At 44.2% G+C, this 18,953-nt stretch overlaps 1 protein-coding gene across 5 annotated transcripts in view; it reads left to right on the top strand.

The window, feature by feature from the left end:
• The window catches only part of RAD52 (RAD52 homolog, DNA repair protein), a 288,876-nt gene that overhangs the window by 83,745 nt on the left and 186,178 nt on the right, over positions 1-18,953 (top strand). For all 5 annotated transcript variants that reach the window (XR_005748027.1, XM_040345286.1, XM_040345284.1 and 2 more), the window contains exon 5: positions 17,279-17,346. Coding sequence is in view for 4 of the 5 variants with exons in the window: in XM_040345286.1 (XP_040201220.1) it covers positions 17,279-17,346 (68 nt within the window). In the remaining variant the exon portion in view is untranslated. The remainder of the gene's footprint in view (positions 1-17,278; positions 17,347-18,953) is intronic.

Raw genomic sequence — 18,953 nt, 5'->3', positions numbered from 1 at the left:
GGGGTTGGCATCCGCGTAAATTTCTCATTGGCAGGGTCTTGGATTTTCTCCAGCAGGGTGTGCGGTTGAAGTTGGCCGTCGGCACCATTAGGGGGCAGGTCTCGGCCTTGTCCATTTTGTTTCAAAGGCCATTAGCTACCCACTCCCTTGTCAAGTCCTTTATGCAGGGGGTTTTACGCGTTAATCCCCCGGTCAGGCGCCCGTCATGCCCTTGGGACCTAAACCTGGTTCTTTCTGCATTACAAAGACAGCCGTTTGAACCCTTGAATCAGATCCAGTTGATCTTGTTAACCAGGAAGCTAGTGTTTCTGGTAGTCATGGTGTCCGCTAGAAGGGTTTCTGAGCTAGCTGCGCTTTCTTGGGAGGAACCATACTTGGTGCTTCATAAGGACAGGGTCGTGTTCTGACCCCACCCATCCTTCCTCCCAAAGGTAGTGTCCGGGTTCCACTTAAACCAGGATTTGATCCTTCCTTCCTTCTTTCCTAATCCGGTTTCCCAGATAGAAAGGTCATTACATACCTTGGATTTGGTTAGGGCTATCAGGGTCTATATCAGGGCTACTCCCCAGGTTAGAAAGACCAATGTCCTTTTTATTCTGCCAGAAGGGCCCAGGAAGGGCCAGGCAGCCTCGAAGGCCACAATTTCTAGGTGGATTCGGCAGGCAATCTCTCAGGCCTACGGTCTAAAAGGGAGGGACCCCCCAGTTTCAGTGAGGGCTCATTCTACCAGGGCTGTGGGATCTTCTTGGGCAGTTCATCATCAGGTCCCCATGACTCAGGTCTGTAAGGCGGCGACCTGGTCGTCTGTTCACACTTTCACAAAATGTTACCATTTGGATATTAGGGGACACACAGACATGGCCTTTGGGCATGCTGTACTGCAGGCTGCAGTATAGTTGTTTATGTCTGGTGGCTCCCATGTTTTTTTGCACTTGCATGTGCCCCCCCCCCCCTCAGGTGGCATTGATGTGGGACATCCCACTTAGTAATTATTGAACCAGCTCTGTGTCCCGTGATGTACGATAGAGAAAAAGGGATTTTTTATAACAACAGCTTACCTGTAAAATCCTTTTCTCGTAGTACATCACGGGACACAGAGCACCCGCCCCTCTTGGGGAATATTTGGAATACTTTGCTACAAAACTGAGGTACTTCCTGTAGCGGAGGGGGTTATATAGGGAGGGAACTTCCTGTTTGAGAGTGCCAGTGTCCATCACCTGAAGGTAGACTATATAACCCACTTAGTAATTATTGAACCAGCTCTGTGTCCTGTAATGTACTACGAGAAAAGGATTTTACAGGTAAGCTGTTATAAAAAATCCCTTTATTTTATAAGAATGTCATAAAAAACAGTTACAAACATAAAATCAGAGAAATCAAGAAAATAATTGGTCCACATAGGTTGTCACAATAATGATACAGTTCTACTATAGAAGGCTCAAATACAAAGCATGATTGTAAAGTTGACTGTATAGTGTGTAACCGAGTGGTAGTTCAGAGGAACAGGAGGGCTCGCTCTACATGTTACGCGCTATAGATAGCGCTTCCTCAGGAGCACAGACAATTCAATAAAGGGTTAACCGCGTTGAGGGTAGACAACACTCGGTCTTTTTTAACCTAACTTTAGCTATAGTTCAAAAGAGTACTATTCAAGCCAGTTAGGGGGAAAATATCATGTTGCGTTGGATGATACGGCGGTCAATTGCTGGTAAGCAAGAGAGAAATGGTTGTATTCCAGAGGTATATATACGGATGGTCAGGCAGTAGGCTAGGTATGGTAGGCCGCACACCAGTGAACAGGGGGATAAGCCTGACTCACTGATAACTAGCTTGAAGTTCTCTATTCCAAATGAATGGAAATGGATACAAGCAATAGTAATAGAAGGGTCCTTAACCACTTGCCGTCGCCGCACCGTCGAAATACGTCCACAAGGTGGCTCTCCTAGGCGAGATCACGTTATATGACGTCCTGCCTATTAGACGCCCCCCGCTCGCCCCCGACTCCCGTGCGTGTGCCCGGCGGGCGCGATCGCCGCTGGGCACACGCGATCGCTCGGTACAGAGCGGGGAACGGGAGCTGTGTGTGTAAACACACAGCTCTCGTTCCTGTCAGCAGGGGAAATGCTGATTTTCTGTTCATACAATGTATGAACAGAAGATCAGTGTTTCCCCTAGTGAGGCCACCCCCCCCCCCCCCCCCCACAGTAAGAACACACCCAGGCATACTTAACCCCTTCCCCGCCCCCTAGTGTTAACCCCTTCACTGCCAGTGGCATTTTTATAGTAATCTAATGCATTTTTATAGCACTGATCGCTATAAAAATGCCAATGGTCCCAAAAATGTGTCAAAAATGTCCGAAGTGTCCGCCATAATGTCGCAATACCGAAAAAAAAATCGCTGATCGCCGCCATTACTAGTAAAAAAAAATATTAATAAAAATGCCATAAAAATACCCCCTATTTTGTAAACGCTATAACTTTTGCGCAAACCAATCAATAAACGCTTATTGCGATTTTTTTTTTACGAAAAATATGTAGAAGAATACGTATCGGCCTAAATTGAGGAAAAAAAATGTTTTTTTATATATTTTTGGGGGATATTTATTACAGCAAAAAGTAAAAAATATTCATTTTTTTCAAAATTGTCGTTCTATTTTTGTTTATAGCGCAAAAAATAAAAAACGCAGAGGTGATCAAATACCACCAAAAGAAAGCTCTATTTGTGGGAAAAAAAGGACGCCAATTTTGTTTGGGAGCCACGTCGCATGACCGCGCAATTGTCTGTTAAAGCGACGCAGTCCCGAATCGCAAAAAGTACTCTGGTCTTTGGACAGCAATATGGTGGTTAAAGCCCAAAGGCTTCCTGTACAGCCGTGTTATTTGCCCCTGGTTTATGGAGGACGCCTATCGGGATGGTGGCACACCGACTACTGGTAAATCCGCAGTGTCACCCTGTTTTGAATGTACGTTAAACATAGGCCTATTTTCCTTCATAAATAGGTATTATAGAAGATGAAGTAATGAGTAATAATATGCAAAGATTCTTGGGGCTGCTCTTTTACTATGTCAGGAAATTGATTGTCTTAAACTGGGTGAAGAGGGATTATATTACTCTATCTGCTTGGAATGGCCTGGTTAATTATAAAATGACTTATGAGGTAAGAGGCAGTAGGAAACAATTTCATAAAGTATGGGGTAGATGGGTGGACTCCAAGGACACCACTCCTGGGATGTTTAAGGGGAACTTATCTTTGGTTGAACTGAACGTTGCTCAATGTGAATTGATAGGGGGGAGTACTGTGGGGGTTGGGGAGACAACGGCACACAACACACTGGTTTAGGAGGTGCTCACCTCCATGGTTTATGTTCTTGTTCCTTTTTTGTCTTTTTATTTTTTGGTCTATATTCCTTGACCTGTTTTTTTTTTCTTTTCAGTGCTCTGTGTCTATTTTCCATAATATAAGTTGATGTAATGTACTGTACACCTATGACTGGAGTGCAATGTTTTATAATTTCAATACGGCAGGAAAATGCTATTTGCACTTACATAACTATCCATGTTGGGATTGTTTCTGAAATGATACTGTATGTGGAGATAGAGAAACAGGGGATTTTGTCTCCTTACATTTTAGGGATGTTTACAATTATGTTTGTACCTTGTGTACTCTGATATTCTCTTTGTGTGTGTACTTGGCAAATAAAAACCTTTAAAAAAAAAAAAAAAAAAATATATATATATATATATATATATATATATATATATATATACACACAGTATCAGCGACAGCAAACGCACAACGCGATATAGTCAGACTATGAGCTTGATACAGGATATTGTCTGAGACTATGGACGTGATAAAAAAGATGGTCCAAGACTGTGGACATAATGCAAGGAATGTCTGTGGACATCATGTAAGGCAGGCATGTCCAAAGTCTGGCCCACGGACCAATTGCGGCCCGTGTTACGGTTTAATACAGCCCCAATGGTAATTTGGATATATATATATATCTTTTGTGGCCTCCAACGAATCACTGAGCGCCGTGCAACAAATTATATATACCGTATTTATTGTTCTGTTCTGACAGCCTCGGAGGGGACAGGGAGGGGGCAGGGTGAGCACCGTCAGATAAAATACAGTACAGGAGAATCTGCTGTTTACTCAGTGACCTCTGTAATAGAAAGTCCTGTCTCCTGGGCTTCCAATGGACTGTTCTGGCTATCATAGGAGGTGGGACTTTGTATTAAAGAGGCCCCGAGTAAACAGGAGATTCTTCTGTATGTAATCTGTTGGTGCTCGTACCGCCCCGCCTCCCTGTCCCCTTCAAGGCTGCAGATGGTCATCAATCAGGCTGCACTGATGGCAATGGTGAGGCTGCATTCATGGCAATGGTGAGGGTGCAGATAGGCACTGATTAGGCTGCATTGATGGTCACTGAACCTTATTTTGCTTTACAGTTCTTTCTTTAAAATTAAAAAAAAAATCCTGATACTTACCTCCTTAATGTGAAGGTGCATGTTATACGCAGATAAATATGGTATATCCAAATAGCATGCGCAAGCTCATCCTTAGACTCTTCACACACAGCCACAAAGATGAGAGAATTCTTGTTGGGCAGTGTATTAGTTAATTTTCATTTAGCTTTAATGGTTCAAAGAATGGCAAAATGGTCGGCCCTCACGCATGTTCACTTCATCAAATTTGGCCCTCTTTGAAAAAAGTTTTGGACAGCCCTGATGTAAGGGATATGACCAGAGACTATAGACATACTACAGGAGATGGTCAGACACTGTGAACATGCTATAGGAGTTTTGGAGATTGTAAACATGCTTTAAGCCAGGTTCACACTAGCTGCGGCCACGGCTCACAGCAGGGGGTGCGGTGCGTCCCTGTTCTCCGTTTCAGGTGTGAACCAGGACCAAATTTTTTCCTGAATTCAGACCTGAAATGGAGCCAAAGATGCACAGGACCCTTTTCCAGTGTGAGCCAGGCACAGTCTCCCTTCATGCAAAGAAATTCACATAAGAGTGAACCCAGCCTCAGAAGAAAAGCCTAAACTTGAGACAAATTACATGAAACTGGTAAAAAACACTACTATAACAGTGCACTAGGGAAACACAGATCAGTGTCGTCAGGGGCCCCTAAAAAAAATGCCAATGATAGAGAAGTATATTAAAATAGATGAGGCAGAGGATTGCATGCCGTTATTTATACATAATTTGTTGTGCCTAAATCTGCAAAATCCCTGCTGGGCATTAGGTAAATTTGAATTATCTTCCATCACCTGTCATACATCCTACTCACCAGACTTCCATGACCTCTATTACAGGTAGTCATAAAGCACATATGGGTATATTCAGCAGGAGTTGTGCACGATCCCAATGATGATCCCAGCGTTTAAACGACCTCCAGGACACACACACCAAAGTGAATCCAGATTGTTTGAGCAAGTTCCCAGGAATAAACTATTTGAAGGGAGTTGTCCAATGGTTAGTGGGAACATTTTTAAAGAAAGGGTTTCCATAGTGAAGTTTGTTACAGTTTTATTAAAAAAAACTGATAAAAACAGCAAATTCTTGCATCTTAAAAATTCATGTGCATGGAAACACTGTGGTGCGTTCCAGCTGCGCTTAAAAAACGGCAGGAATTACTAATCACAATCAAGCACCCTACCGGTTTACACACCAATGTCTTCAGGGGTCATGTGACTGAATTATTTAGAATTTCAGAAGCATATCCACACTGTTGAGCTCCTGCTGCCTCTTTGCAGCCACTTTGAGTCTGAAAAAGATTGAAAATTAAAAAATCTCAACAAATCCTCTAAAATCCTACCATCTCGTGGACAAACAACAAATAACAGGGAATAAAATAGGGAGATATTTTGGGAAAACATATCACTACCATCTAGTGGCTATAAAGAGAGAGAAAAAAATATTCACATTTTTATACTGCCATCTTGTGGGGAATAAGGATATATTTTAGAGTTAATTTTTTAAATATATAATGAGAAAAAATATATAACATTTATTTAAAAAAAAATATAATATTTAAAAAAATAAAATGAATATGCTTCTGAAATTCTAAATAATTCAGCGAGCATCTCTTTGACTTTAAGGTCTTCTATAGTTTTGGTATGTTTCTGCATTACTTTGAGTAGTATGGAAAGATTGCTCCGGATTGGACATCTCCTAACAGGCGGATTTGTATAAAAGCGGACCTGACGTTCATGATCACATGACTCTTGAAGACGGTGTGTACCAATGAAACTGGTAGGGTGCTTGATTGTGATACGTAATTTCCGCCGTTTTTGAAGCGCAGCTGGAATGCACCCCAGCATTTCCACGCACATGGATCTTTAAGTTGCAAGAATTTGCTGTTTTTATCTTTTTATCTGTTTTTTTGGAATAAAACAGTGACATACTTCACTATGGAAGCCCTTTCTTTTTTTCCCCACTAACCATTGGACAACTCCTTTCAAATAGTTTTTCCTGGGAACGTGCTCAAACGATCTGGATTCACTTTGGTGTGTGTCTCCTGGAGGTCGGTTCAAAAAGCTTGGATCATCATTGGGATCGTGCACAACTCCTGCTGGATATACCCATATGTGCTTTATGACTACCTGTAATAGGGGTCATGGAAGTCTGGTGAGTAGGATGTGTGAAGGTGGCGGTGGAAGGTATTTCAGTCAAATTTACCTACTGTCCAGCAGGGATTTGAAGATTGTGTACACTATCTGAAGAAGATGATACATTGTTTGAATATTCACTATTTGCACTACTGAACTTATTTAGTTTGGACTTTTTATACACATATTATCATATTATGTTGGTGCTCAGTTGAAATCATGTTTGCACTTTATTACGGAAGGAGCGCGGTTTAATCAATGTAGTATTGATTTCTACAATAAAAAAGCCTGTAAAGTTTGCGCTGAAAGATAAAAAGAAACATTGTATCATTTGGTTCTTTTAGATGAAAGGGATGAAATTCGGTCTGTAAATAAGGCCTTTTTAACCACTTAACCACTTACCCCCCCGGACCATATTGCTGCCCAAAGACCAGAGTACTGTTTGCGATTCGGGACTGTGTCGCTTTAACAGACAATTGCGCGGTCGTGCGACGTGGCTCCCAAACAAAATTGGCGTCCTTTTTTTCCCACAAATTAATATTTTTTACTTTTTGCCATAACAAATATCCCCCAAAAATATATAAAAAAACATTTTTTTTCCTCAGTTTAGGCCGATACGTATTCTTCTACCTATTTTTCGTTAAAAAAATCGCAATAAGCGTTTATTGATTGGTTTGCGCAAAAGTAATAGCGTTTACAAAATAGGGGGTATTTTTATGTCATTTTTATTAATATATTTGTTTTACTAGTAATGGCGGCGATCAGCGATTTTTTTTCGGTACTGCGACGTTATGGCGGACACTTTTGACACATTTTTGGGACCATTGGCATTTTTATAGCGATCAGTGCTATAAAAATGCATTGGATTACTATAAAAATGCCACTGGCAGTGAAGGGGTTAACACTAGGGGGTGGGGAAGGGGTTAAGTATGTCCCTTGTGTGTTCTTACTGTGGGGGGGGGTGGCCTCACTAGGGGAAACACTGATCTTCTGTTCATACATTGTATGAACAGAAGATCAGCGTTTCCCCCGCTGATAGGACCCGGAGCTGTGTGTTTACACACACAGCTCCCGGTCCCCGCTCTGTAACGAGCGATCGCGTGTGCCCGGCGGCGATCGCGCCCGCCGGGCACACGCACGGGAGTCGGGGGCCAGTGGCGGCGCGCGCGCCCTATTGGCGGCTCAAAGAGCCGGCGTAGAATGACGTGGTCTCGCCCAGGAGAGCCGACCTGCCGCCGTAGAATGACGGCGGCTGGTCGGCTAGTGGTTAAGCACGTCAATACAGGGCGCTTATACACCCTTCCTGCTCAGACCAATTTTCAGGTTTCAGTGCTCTCACACTTTGAATGACAGGCCGGGTTCACACTTATACGACATGACAGTCGTACGACTGTGGACTGTGGACATCAGTCTGACTTCCATGAACGGGGCTCCGACTTTGATCCCGACAATGCCCGGCACTTTGTGTCTGGTATGAATCTTTAGGGGAAACTTCATACCAACTAAAAAATCGACGTGGGTTCCACCCAAAATCCATACCAGGCCACATGACCTCAACATGGGGGTGTGGATGCTTTGGGGACAGGGGGGCCCTGTGCCCCTTACCCCAAAGCACCTTGTCCACATGTTGATGAGGGCAAGGGCCCTTTCCCAACAACCTTGGCCATTGGTTGTTGGGGTCTGTGGAGGGGGCTTATCTGAATCTGGAAGCCCCATTTAACAAGGGGGCACCAGATCCTGGCCTTCCACCCTATGTGAATGAGTACGGAGTACATTGTACCCCTACCCATTCACCTAAAAAAGTGTCAAAAATAAAACGCTGTACAATGGTTTTGAAAGTAATTAAGGCAGCTCCGGCGTCTCTTACGATTTCTTCTCCCCTCTCCGTCTCTCGTCCCTCCTCCTAATGTTGCCTTGACTCGCTCTCCCGGTGTAATGCCAGATCCGCCGTGTGTTATGACTTCTAAAGGCATGGGGCGGGGCCATCCGATGATGTCACATGGAGACCCAACCCATTATAACGTCACCACCCCACCATTCCCCCGGCGGTGACGTCATAAGGGGGCATGGCCTTTGTATGATGTCACCGGATGGCCCACCCCATGTCTTTATAAGTCATAGCACATGGCGGATCTGGTATTACACCGGGAGAGGGCGTCAAGGCAACAGAGGGAGAAGACAGCGCAGAGAGGAGACCCGCCAGAGGCAGAAAACAGCGGACAGAGGGAGAAGAACCGAAGAGGGCTAGAAGACCTAACCAGACAGTGGAGGAGAAACAGAGAGGGGAGAAGAACCGGCAGAGGCAGAAAACATAAGCAGTGAAGGGAGAAGAGCTGGAGATGGGAGAAGAAATCGGAAGTGATGCCAGAGCTTAATAAATTACTTTAAAAGCCTGTGTTTTATTTTTGACTTTTTTTTTGGTGAATAGGTAGGGGTACAATGTACCCCATACTCATTCACATAGGGTATTAGTACTCCTTGTTAAAGGGGGCTTTCAGATTCTGACAAGCCCCCCACCCGCAGACCTCGACAACCAACGGCCAGGGTTGTCGGGAAGAGGGGGAACAAGGTGCTTTGGGGTAGGGGCCCCCCACCCCCCCCTGTTGAGGGCAAGCGGCCTGGTACGGATCAGAAGGAGGGGCGCTCACTCATCCCCACCCCCATTGCTGATTTGCTAGGCTGTGCGCTCGGATAAGAGTCTGGTATGGATTTTAGGGGGACCCCACGCTGTTTTGTCGGCGTGGGGGTTCTCCTTAAAATTCATGTCAGACCGAAGGATCTGGTATGGTCTTGAAGGGGGAACCCATGCCATTTTTTTTTCTTATTATTTGGCGTGGGGTTTCACCTCAAGATCTTCAGAGCACAAGTCGCATGCCAAAGTTGGATCAGTTAAGACGGTGATTCGACTTCAGTAATATTCAATGGGTTACAACCCATTAGGGAGAGGATCAAAGTCGGACTAGTTAAGACGGCTCTCACAGGGAAATATTGATTTTTCAGTCGTCATGCGACATGGGCTCCCAATGTTGGAGCGTTTGTTGTACAAGTGTGAACACAGCCTTTCTCAGTCATACTACACTGTACCCATATGAACATTTTTTATATATTTTTTTCTCACAAATAGAGCTTTCTTCTGGTGGTATTTAATCACTGCTGGGTTTTTCATTTTTTTTGCGATTTATAAGTCAAAAAAGAGCAACAAATTTGAGAAAAACCCCACTTCTTTTTTTTTTTTTTTAGTTTCTATTGTAAAATTTTGCAAATAAGTAATTTTTCTTCATAAATTTGGGCCAACATTTATACTGCTACATATCTATGGTAAAAATTAACCATATTAGTGGATATTTAGTCTGTGTGAAAGTTAGGGCCCTTTCACACGGGCGGACAAACGGTGCGTTTTTTACAAGTCCGTTTACGGACTTGTAATGCTTCCCTATGGGATTGCAGACGTTCGCGGATTGAGCATCCGCTAACTTCCGCCTCCGCAAAGATCCGCTTTTTCAGACGGAAGAAAACCCTATTTTTCTTCCGTCTGGCGGAACGGATCGGATGAATACTGACACACGGTCCGTATTCATCCGATTTCCCATAGGGGAGAGCGGAGGAAAGACAGTGCGGTCTCTGCACAGTGTGCGGGGACCGCCCTGTCCGCCGACAGCTCAGCGGGGATTTACGGATGATCCCCGCTGAGCAGACGGACACACACGGGGCGGATCAATACGGATCCGCTCCGTGTGAAAGAGCCCTTAGAGTCTACAAGCTATGGTGTCAATCATTGAAAATTGATCACACCTGATGTACTGATGGCCTATCTCATTTCATGAGATACTATCAAGCTAGAACAGTATAAATAACCCCCAAATTACCCCTTTTTGGAAAGTAGACAATCCAAGGTATTAAGAGGCATGGTGAGTTTTTTTAAGTTGTAATTTTTTCCCCACAATTCTTAGGAAAGTTAGGATTTTTTTTTTTTTTTACACAAAATTGTCATATTAACAAGTTATTTTTTTTCACACAGCACATGCATACTTGCAATTACACGCCAAAATACATTCTGCTACTCCTCCTGAGTATAGCGATACCAAATGTATGAGACTTTGAGTGAGTACCAGGACAGTGGAATTACCCACAAAATGACCCTATTTTGGAAAGCAGACACCCCACCGTATATTTTATGAGGCATTATGAGTGTTTTGAACTGGTACCGTATTTATCTTCGTATAGCGCGCCCCAGCGTATAGAGCGCACCCCCAACCTGGAAGGGAAATTTCCTGAAAAAAAGAAAATACTTAGTTTGAATGCCCCTCGTCGATGTCTTGCCGGCGTCCATCGGCAGCCTTGTCTGGTCCGGGGTCTGTCTGCGGCCCTGGTGGTGTCCTCCCCGCGTCTCCCGCGCTGTTTCTGAGTCGATCCCCGCTTCCCGCGCTGTTTGAACGCCGCCGCCGACATTTACCGAGCGCAGTACACTCGGGCACGCTCGGCTCCTTTCGCATAAAGGCTAGGAGGCGGCACAGGGCATGACCGCGAGGGGAGCCGAGCCTGGCCGTGTGTAAAGGAGTGTACTGCGCTCGGTATATGTCGGCGGTGGCGTTCAAACACAGCGCGGGAAGCGGGGATCGGTGTATATCGCGCACCCACGATTTTCCCCTTATTTTAAGGGGGGAAAAGTGCGCTGTATAAATACGGTAATTTTTTCCCACAAGTTTTCGGAAAATGTGGAAAGAAAATTAAAACTTTTTTTTTTTTCACAAAGTTATCAATTTATAAGATATTTCTTATACATAGCATGTACATAGCAAAAACGACATCCCAAAATGCATTCTCCTGCTACTCTTGAGTATGGGGATACCACATGTGTGAGACTTTTACACAGCCTGGCCACATACAGGGGCTCAACATTCAAGTAGCACATTGCAGACTTTCTAGGAGCTTAAAGCGGTGGTTCACCCTAATAAAACATTTTTTTTTTTCTATCATTAGGCATAGTAGCGCGAGCTACAGTATGCCTGTATTTATTTTTTTAGCCCGGTACTCACTGTGCAATCCTAGCGAGAGGATTCCGACTCCCCGCAGGGAATGGGCGTTCCTATCCAGAGGCAGCATGATTGACGGCCGGCTATGGCGCTTCACGCTTCTCCGGAAATAGCCGAAATAGGACTTTGCGCTTCACGGCGCCTGCGTATAGTCTGTGCGCAGGCGCCGTGAAGAGCCGAGACCTACTCCGGCTTTCTTCGGGGAGCGTGATATGCCATAGCCGGCCGTCAATCATGCTCCCTCTGGATAGGAACGCCCATTCCCCACGGGGAGTCGGAATCGTCTCGCTAGGATTGCACAGTGAGTACCGGGCTAAAAAAATAAATACAGGCATACTGTAGCTCGCGCTACTATGCCTAATTTAATGATGGAAAGTTGTCAATAAGGGTGAACCACCGCTTTACATTACACATATCATTTTCTGACTACCTATCACTCTTTTGAAAGCCCTAGAGCAAGAAGTACAATGCAAATGCCCAAAAAATTACCCCTATTTTTTAAAGCAAATACCCTAAGGTATATTCTATGTGGCATTATGAATTTTTTCAACATGTCATTTTATTCCACAAGTTTTGGAAAATATGGGGAAAAATGAAAACATATTTTTTAGGGCTGTTACTGATTAAAATTTTCGTGTGCGATTAATCAACTAATGTCGATTAATTATAACGCACATACATTTTTCGGATCACCAGTATATATAGTCCCCACTGTAATATCCACAGACATATACAAGGCCCTGGACCAGCTGGTCCGCTAGCCTAATATCTTTGGGAGGGAGTTGGTGCCCACTCAGTGAGTGTCTGAGACACCAGGGTAGTGGCCACAATAGGCCGCAAGGCAGACCCCAGCATGGTAAACATGGAACGGGTCAGTACTTCGGATCTTCTATCAGTCAGATCCATAAACTTCGGTCCGGGAAATCATTTCTTCCCTTCCAGTGGATGGTGATTACGACGGACACCAGCCTCACAGGCTGGTGGGCGTCTGGGGGGTCCAGTCAGCCCAGGGTCTCTGGACTTTAGAGGAATCTCGTCTGCCGATTAATGTCCTGGAACTTCGGGCGATCAGACTATGCCTCTCCTCGTGGTCACCTTTCCTTCTAATCCTGGGTTACTCTCCATTGCTTGCTACAACTGAAGACTCGCCGAATGGTGTAGACTTATATGGAGGAAGCCAAGGGGACCTTGTTTTCAAAAGCTTTGCCAGTGTCAAATTACCTGAAAGTATCAGTCTATAACTCGGGGTCTATGAATACTCAGCCTGTGTTGTGAACTGTACTCTAAGATATGTATTTCACAGGCAATTTAAAATACATTTTATTGTTTGGGGCATAGTGAGTGATCATCTGATTGCACCAAGGACCCCTAGCTGTTTGATATCTCACAAAAATGTGCCTGTAACTTGAAATTATCTTGCAGCTCATACACAGGTTTATTATCGTCAAAAATGGGCTGGTTAGGCTTCATTCACACCATCGTAAAAAAAAAACGCATAAACAAGTGTTATGTTTATTAAGTATCTTAATGCAGCTTCATTGTCTTCAATTGAACCATTCACACAGGTGCACTGCATTCAGATCTGTAACATAGAATCAAAAATCTCCATCTAAGAACATGCGCCTTATGCGTATAAACTTATGTGTACGCATTTGTAAGCATATAAAGTCTAAATCAGGGCTCGACAAATCCCGGGCGCCAGGTCGCCATGGCGACTAGAAATGGGGCCCTGGCGACTTGGCTTGGAAGGGGGGGCAAAAAAAAAAAAAAAAAAATTTTTTTTTTTTTTTTGAGCTGGGGCCATCTGGTGGTGAGCCGTTGGTATTACACGTTATTACCACCAGATGTGAGCTGGCGCCATCTGGTGGTGGCCGTTGGTATTACAAGTTAAGCATTACAAGTTAAACAGCAATTCTAATGTCATTTTTCACTATTTTCACTGCCATCTTCTTCCCTCTAATTAGAACCCCCAAACATTATATATATTTTTTATCCTAACACCCTAGAGAATAAAATGGCAAACGTTGCAATACTTTCTGTCATGCCCTATTTGCGCAGCGGTCTTACAAGCGCACTTTTTTGGTGAAAAAATTACACTTTTTTAAATTAAAAAATAAGACAATAGTAAAGTTATCTCCATTTTTTTTTTTAATATTATGAAAGATAATGTTACGCCGAATAAATTCATACCCAACATGTCATGCTTCAAAATTGCGTCCGCTCGTGGAATGCAGACAAACTTTTACCCTTTAAAATCTTCATAGGCGACGTTTAAAAAAAATCTACAGGTTGCATGTTTTGAGTTACAGAGGAGGTCTAGGGCTAGAATTATTGCTCTCGCTCTACCAATCGCGGCGATACCTCACGTGTGTGGTTTGAACACCGTTTACATATGGGGGCGCTGGTCACGTATGTGTTCGCTTTCTGCGCGCAAGCTCGTCGGGACGGGGCGCGTTTTCTGGCTCCTAACTTTTTTACCTGGCTCCTAGATTCCAAGCAAATTTGTCAACCCCTGGTCTAAATTATCATTATGTACGCATTTTAACATATCTATAGGCAAGTATCATTTGGCAGGAAAGTTTCTCCTAGAAAAATTTGCGTAATAACATCAGAGCCTTGTACTAACACGGGCGACATTAGTCAAGCAATCTCCCCTGCTGTGCTATTGTGTTCCAAATTGACTTCATCCCATAATCTTATTAGTGCTACGTAAATTGAGTTTATATATTATGGTCTTGGGCTAGCGAAGGCTTCCATCCAATGCAGCTCTGGGAGGGTCATTTATCTGGCAAATTAGTAGCAAAACTTGATTGAAAATCGTGCTGCCTAATGATTGGCAAACTATATGCAAAAGTTTTTGTGTGTGTATTTGTGATCCCAGTCCTGGACAGAGGGCCACAACAGTTTTGCGATGGTCTTTATCAGATTTGGTATATGGTAAATGAGAAATTTTCACCTAAATGTGCCGAATTAAGAATTGTTGGGTGATTTTTATATTGTCATCTCTTTTACAACTACTTTAGAACAGCAACAGGGGAATTTCAAATCAAACTGCTTGTTTAATTTATATGAACCACTTCCTGCCCGGCCTATAGCAGACCGGGAGGTGGTTCGGTTATCCTGACTGGGCATCATATGATCAGCAGGATAACATGATGGCGCGGGGGTGCGGGGCGAGCATCGCGGCAATCAATGGTGCTGTGTGTCACTCTGCATCTCCGATCGTCCTTACTAGAGGTCGACCGATATATCGGCCGATATTTGGCCGTTTTGGAGAAATCGGCATCGGCCGATTTTTAGCCAAAATTATTCCGATATTTAACATGGCCGCTAGCGGTGCCACGGCTCCGGAGCTAGCGGTGCCACGGCTCCGGAGCTAGGCCGAAGCCGCGGCCTTTCCTGATGCTGTGACCGGTCACAGCATCAGGAAAGGCCGCGGCCATCTTGGTACACCCAGCGTGGCAGCCAACCAGCGGAACTGTAACAGCCAATCGGTGGCCGCCGCTGCCGACATCCTCCACTCTGAAAAAAAACGTCCCCTGACATGCTGCGCGCCCTGCCTCTGCCTACAAACTCCAGAATGCAGCGCGGGCCGGTAACTGCCGCACTGCCCGCGCTGCATTCTGGAGTTTGTAGGCAGAGGCAGGGCACGCAGCACATCAGGGGACGTTTTTTTCAGAGTGGAGGATGTCGGCAGCGGTCGCCGCCGATTGGCTGTCACAGGCCGCTCTGCATTCTGGGGATTGTAGGCAGAGGCGGGGCAGCAAGCACGTCAGGGCCAGGGAGGTTCTAAGATTTGTTTAGTGTCAAGGGCAAGAAATAATAGCCCAAAGGCTAATGCTGCACTGGAAATATAGAATACAGACTACGGCTGCTAGCACCTTCAAGTCAGATAAAAACTAGATTAAAATAAAGTGCAGCGCTAATACAGTAAAAAAATGTGTGTGAAAAAAGACTGAAAAAGGAAAACTGATGAGTCCCAAATGCACAGTCCATATGTATAAAGGAGAAACCATTTTGAGCCGAGTGAGAGCGGAAGACAGAGGTCCATCTGCAAAGCTGGGGATTGCAGACATTGCTAAAGGTTCCTGGGGAGACCCATTTCCCTATGTTTGGTGAAAACATTCATTATGGTCAGGTTGGCACTAATGTGATGCACTGGCGATATGTGCTGGTGAGATGCACTGGTAGGCAATGATGGGATGCACTGGTGCATTGGTGGGCATTGATGAGGTGGCACAGATGGGCTGCACTAGCAAAAAAACAAAAGAACAAAAGCTGGACAGCCGCACTCCAAAATTTTCTTTAAAAGAGATGTCTTTATTTTCAACTGTGCATACAGTCACTGCAAGCCCACAAAAATCAGTATGGCCAACGTTTCGCACTGGCGTCAGTGCTTAGTCATGGCTAGGCACTGAAAATTTTGGAGTGCGGCTGTCCAGCTTTTGTTCTTTTGTTTTTTTGCTATTACCGCATTGCCAGCACCCTGGTGGTTCAACAACCCCTGATCATCACGAGGCTCACCTGGAGCGGTGAGAATTCTGTCCAGATGGGCTGCACTGGTGGGCACTGATGAGGTGGCACTGGTGGGCACTGATAGACACCAATGAGGTGGCACTGATGGACACTGATAGGCTGCACTGGTGGGCACTAATGAAGTGGCACTGACGGGCTGCACTGGTGGGCACTAACGGGCTGCATCCCACCTCTCCACCCTAAACAATTATCTCCTTCCCACCTCTCCACCCTAGGTTTTTTGAGATGAGGGAAAAGAAAAAAACAATCGGCCTAAAATATCGGCCGCAAAAATCGGCAACACATATCGGCCATCGGCCGCCCCGATGTCCAAATATCGGCATCGGCCAGAGAAAAACCCAGGGAAAGACGATCGGCTGCTCTCCCTGGCAGAGGGGGGTCTGTGCTGATAATCAGTACATTAATTATCAGCACAGCATCAGATGTGCCACCAATAATTGCAATCAGTGCCCATAAGCTGCCGTTTCTTTTTGAGTTTGTTTAGCAAAAAATAAAAACCCCAGTGGTGATCAAATACCACCAAAAGAACGCTCTATTTGTGGGGTACAGTGTTGCATGACTGCGCAATTATCATTGAAAGTGCGACAGCGCTGAAAGCTGAAAATTGTCCTGAGCAGGAAGGGGGAAAGTGCCCAGTATTGAAGTGGTTAATTTATTATGATTATTCAATATCTGTTCTAATAATCATATTTACTGCTTCTTCTGAGAATCACCTTGCTGTAAGACTGAAGTAATAAATGTCTTCCATTGCGTGTAATGCTATAGAGATTTGCTTTTTTTCAGATGTAGCACCACTTCTGCAAGTTAGATGATGGCATCTGCCAGTACTGGATGGAGAGCTTTGATCAAAACCAGCAGTCCTGTCAGCCTCTGTAAAATGGTTAAGACTGTTGGCTTCCATTTGCTAATGACATCTGAAAATACAACAGAATAGAGCTGAGCATGAGCTGCAAAAGACAATTCCATTTACACATAGTACAATGCTTTCAGCTTTTTTGAACCATTGAAACAATACCCTGTTGTAGTGCTAAATAATTCAAAGAAAGCGCATAGATCTTTTGCACTAATTTATGTTTTCTGTACAGATTTTGTGGACCTGAGTAATGGAAAGTTCTATGTTGGAGTGTGTGCGTTTGTCAAAGTCCAGCTGAAGGTAATTTCCATGATCAGACTAAGCTTGTACCTTTTTGTCCCGATATTTTTTTGTTTTGTTTAATTTTATTTTTTTAGGCACTGTTTATATTAACTCCAGGCACAATATTTTTTGGGGGATGGCCTGGCAAAAGGTTAGAGCTCTGTAAATTTGATGCTTTGGGTTGCCCTCTCCTCATTTGTGTTGTCACCAGGATGGTAAGTGAAACTTAGATTGCAAAAAAAACCAGACAGAAGTAGAAATCTGATAGACATTTAGTGCATACACACAATAATTGCTTTGTGGTTTCACTTCTCTTTAACCCTTTTGCTACCAGGCCCTGTGCTCTATTAAACTCAGGTGGCCAGACAACTTTTACAATGTAAAAATGTTTTCTTTTAATTTTTTCCTTACAATTATTAGTGTTTGTAAAAGACCCTCAAACAATACATTTTCTGAAAGCAAAGGACCAATAGAATAAAAAGGTGCTACTGATTTTTATAGATCCAGCAATAGTCGCACAAATATTTATCAAAACAATAATAATATTTTCTCTAAAAGTACACTAAAATCATTATTAGCCAACACAAAGCAAAACTAAAAAAAAAAAAAACTATTATTTAATCTAATGGTTAAAATTGTATTGAGTTAATACTTAAAGGGGGTTGTAAAGGTACATTTTTTTTTCCTAAACAGCTTCCTTTACCTTAGTGCAGTCCTCCTTCACTTACCTCATCCTTCAATTTTGCTTTTAATTGTCCTTATTTCTTCTGAGAAATCCTCACTTCCTGTTCTTCTGTCTGTAACTCCACACAGTAATGCAAGGCTTTCTCCCTGGTGTGGAGTGTCATGCTTGCCGCCTCCCTTGGACTGCAGGACGCCCACTAACGCACAGCTCCTTTCTCTATCTGCAATGTAGAGAGCGTCCTGACTCTCCTGCAGTCCAAGGGAGGGGGCAAGCACGACACTCCACACCAGGGAGAAAGCCTTGCATTTCTGTGTGGAGTTACAGACAGAAGAACAGGAAGTGAGGATTTCTCAGAAGAAATAAGGACATTTAAAAGCAAAATCGAAGGATGAGGTAAGTGAAGGAGGACCGCACTGAGGTAAAGGAAGCTATTTAGGAAAAATGTGTTTTCTCTTATTGTCCATGGACGGACACAGCTCCTTAAATCTTGACAAATGGGTTATGTTCCCTGTTTACAGGAGAGGACTAGGCAGAAACATGTTAGATAATTAAATACATGTTACATTAACAGAGTTGAACAGCTCCGCCCAGGGGGCGGTCCCTCCAGACATAACCCTCCTCCCTGCAGTATGTAGCCTCAGTTTCGTTCTGCCTAGCAAGGAGAAGGACGTATGGCTCCCTTTGGGCCCAGCGACCTGAGGAGAAATTGTATTTTATTTTATTTTATTTGACCCCTAGTACTGTATCCTACGGCGCACACAGGTCCCTGCAGATGCTGCACAGTTACCTCATGTTTTTTTTCCTCTCACACACCTGTGCTGAGAGCGGACGGCAGCGCTGGGCAGTCTCCTCCTGAGATGAGTCCCCTGGGTACCCCTGGTCAGCGCAGCAAGTGGGTGAGATGCCCTGAATAGGGCTCTAGGAGCTGCTGTTTATTTGT

This window comes from Rana temporaria, chromosome 3 (genome assembly GCF_905171775.1).
Source record: "Rana temporaria chromosome 3, aRanTem1.1, whole genome shotgun sequence".
NCBI classification, from domain to species: Eukaryota; Metazoa; Chordata; class Amphibia; order Anura; family Ranidae; genus Rana; species Rana temporaria.
This window is presented reverse-complemented; position numbering and strand designations above follow the sequence as displayed.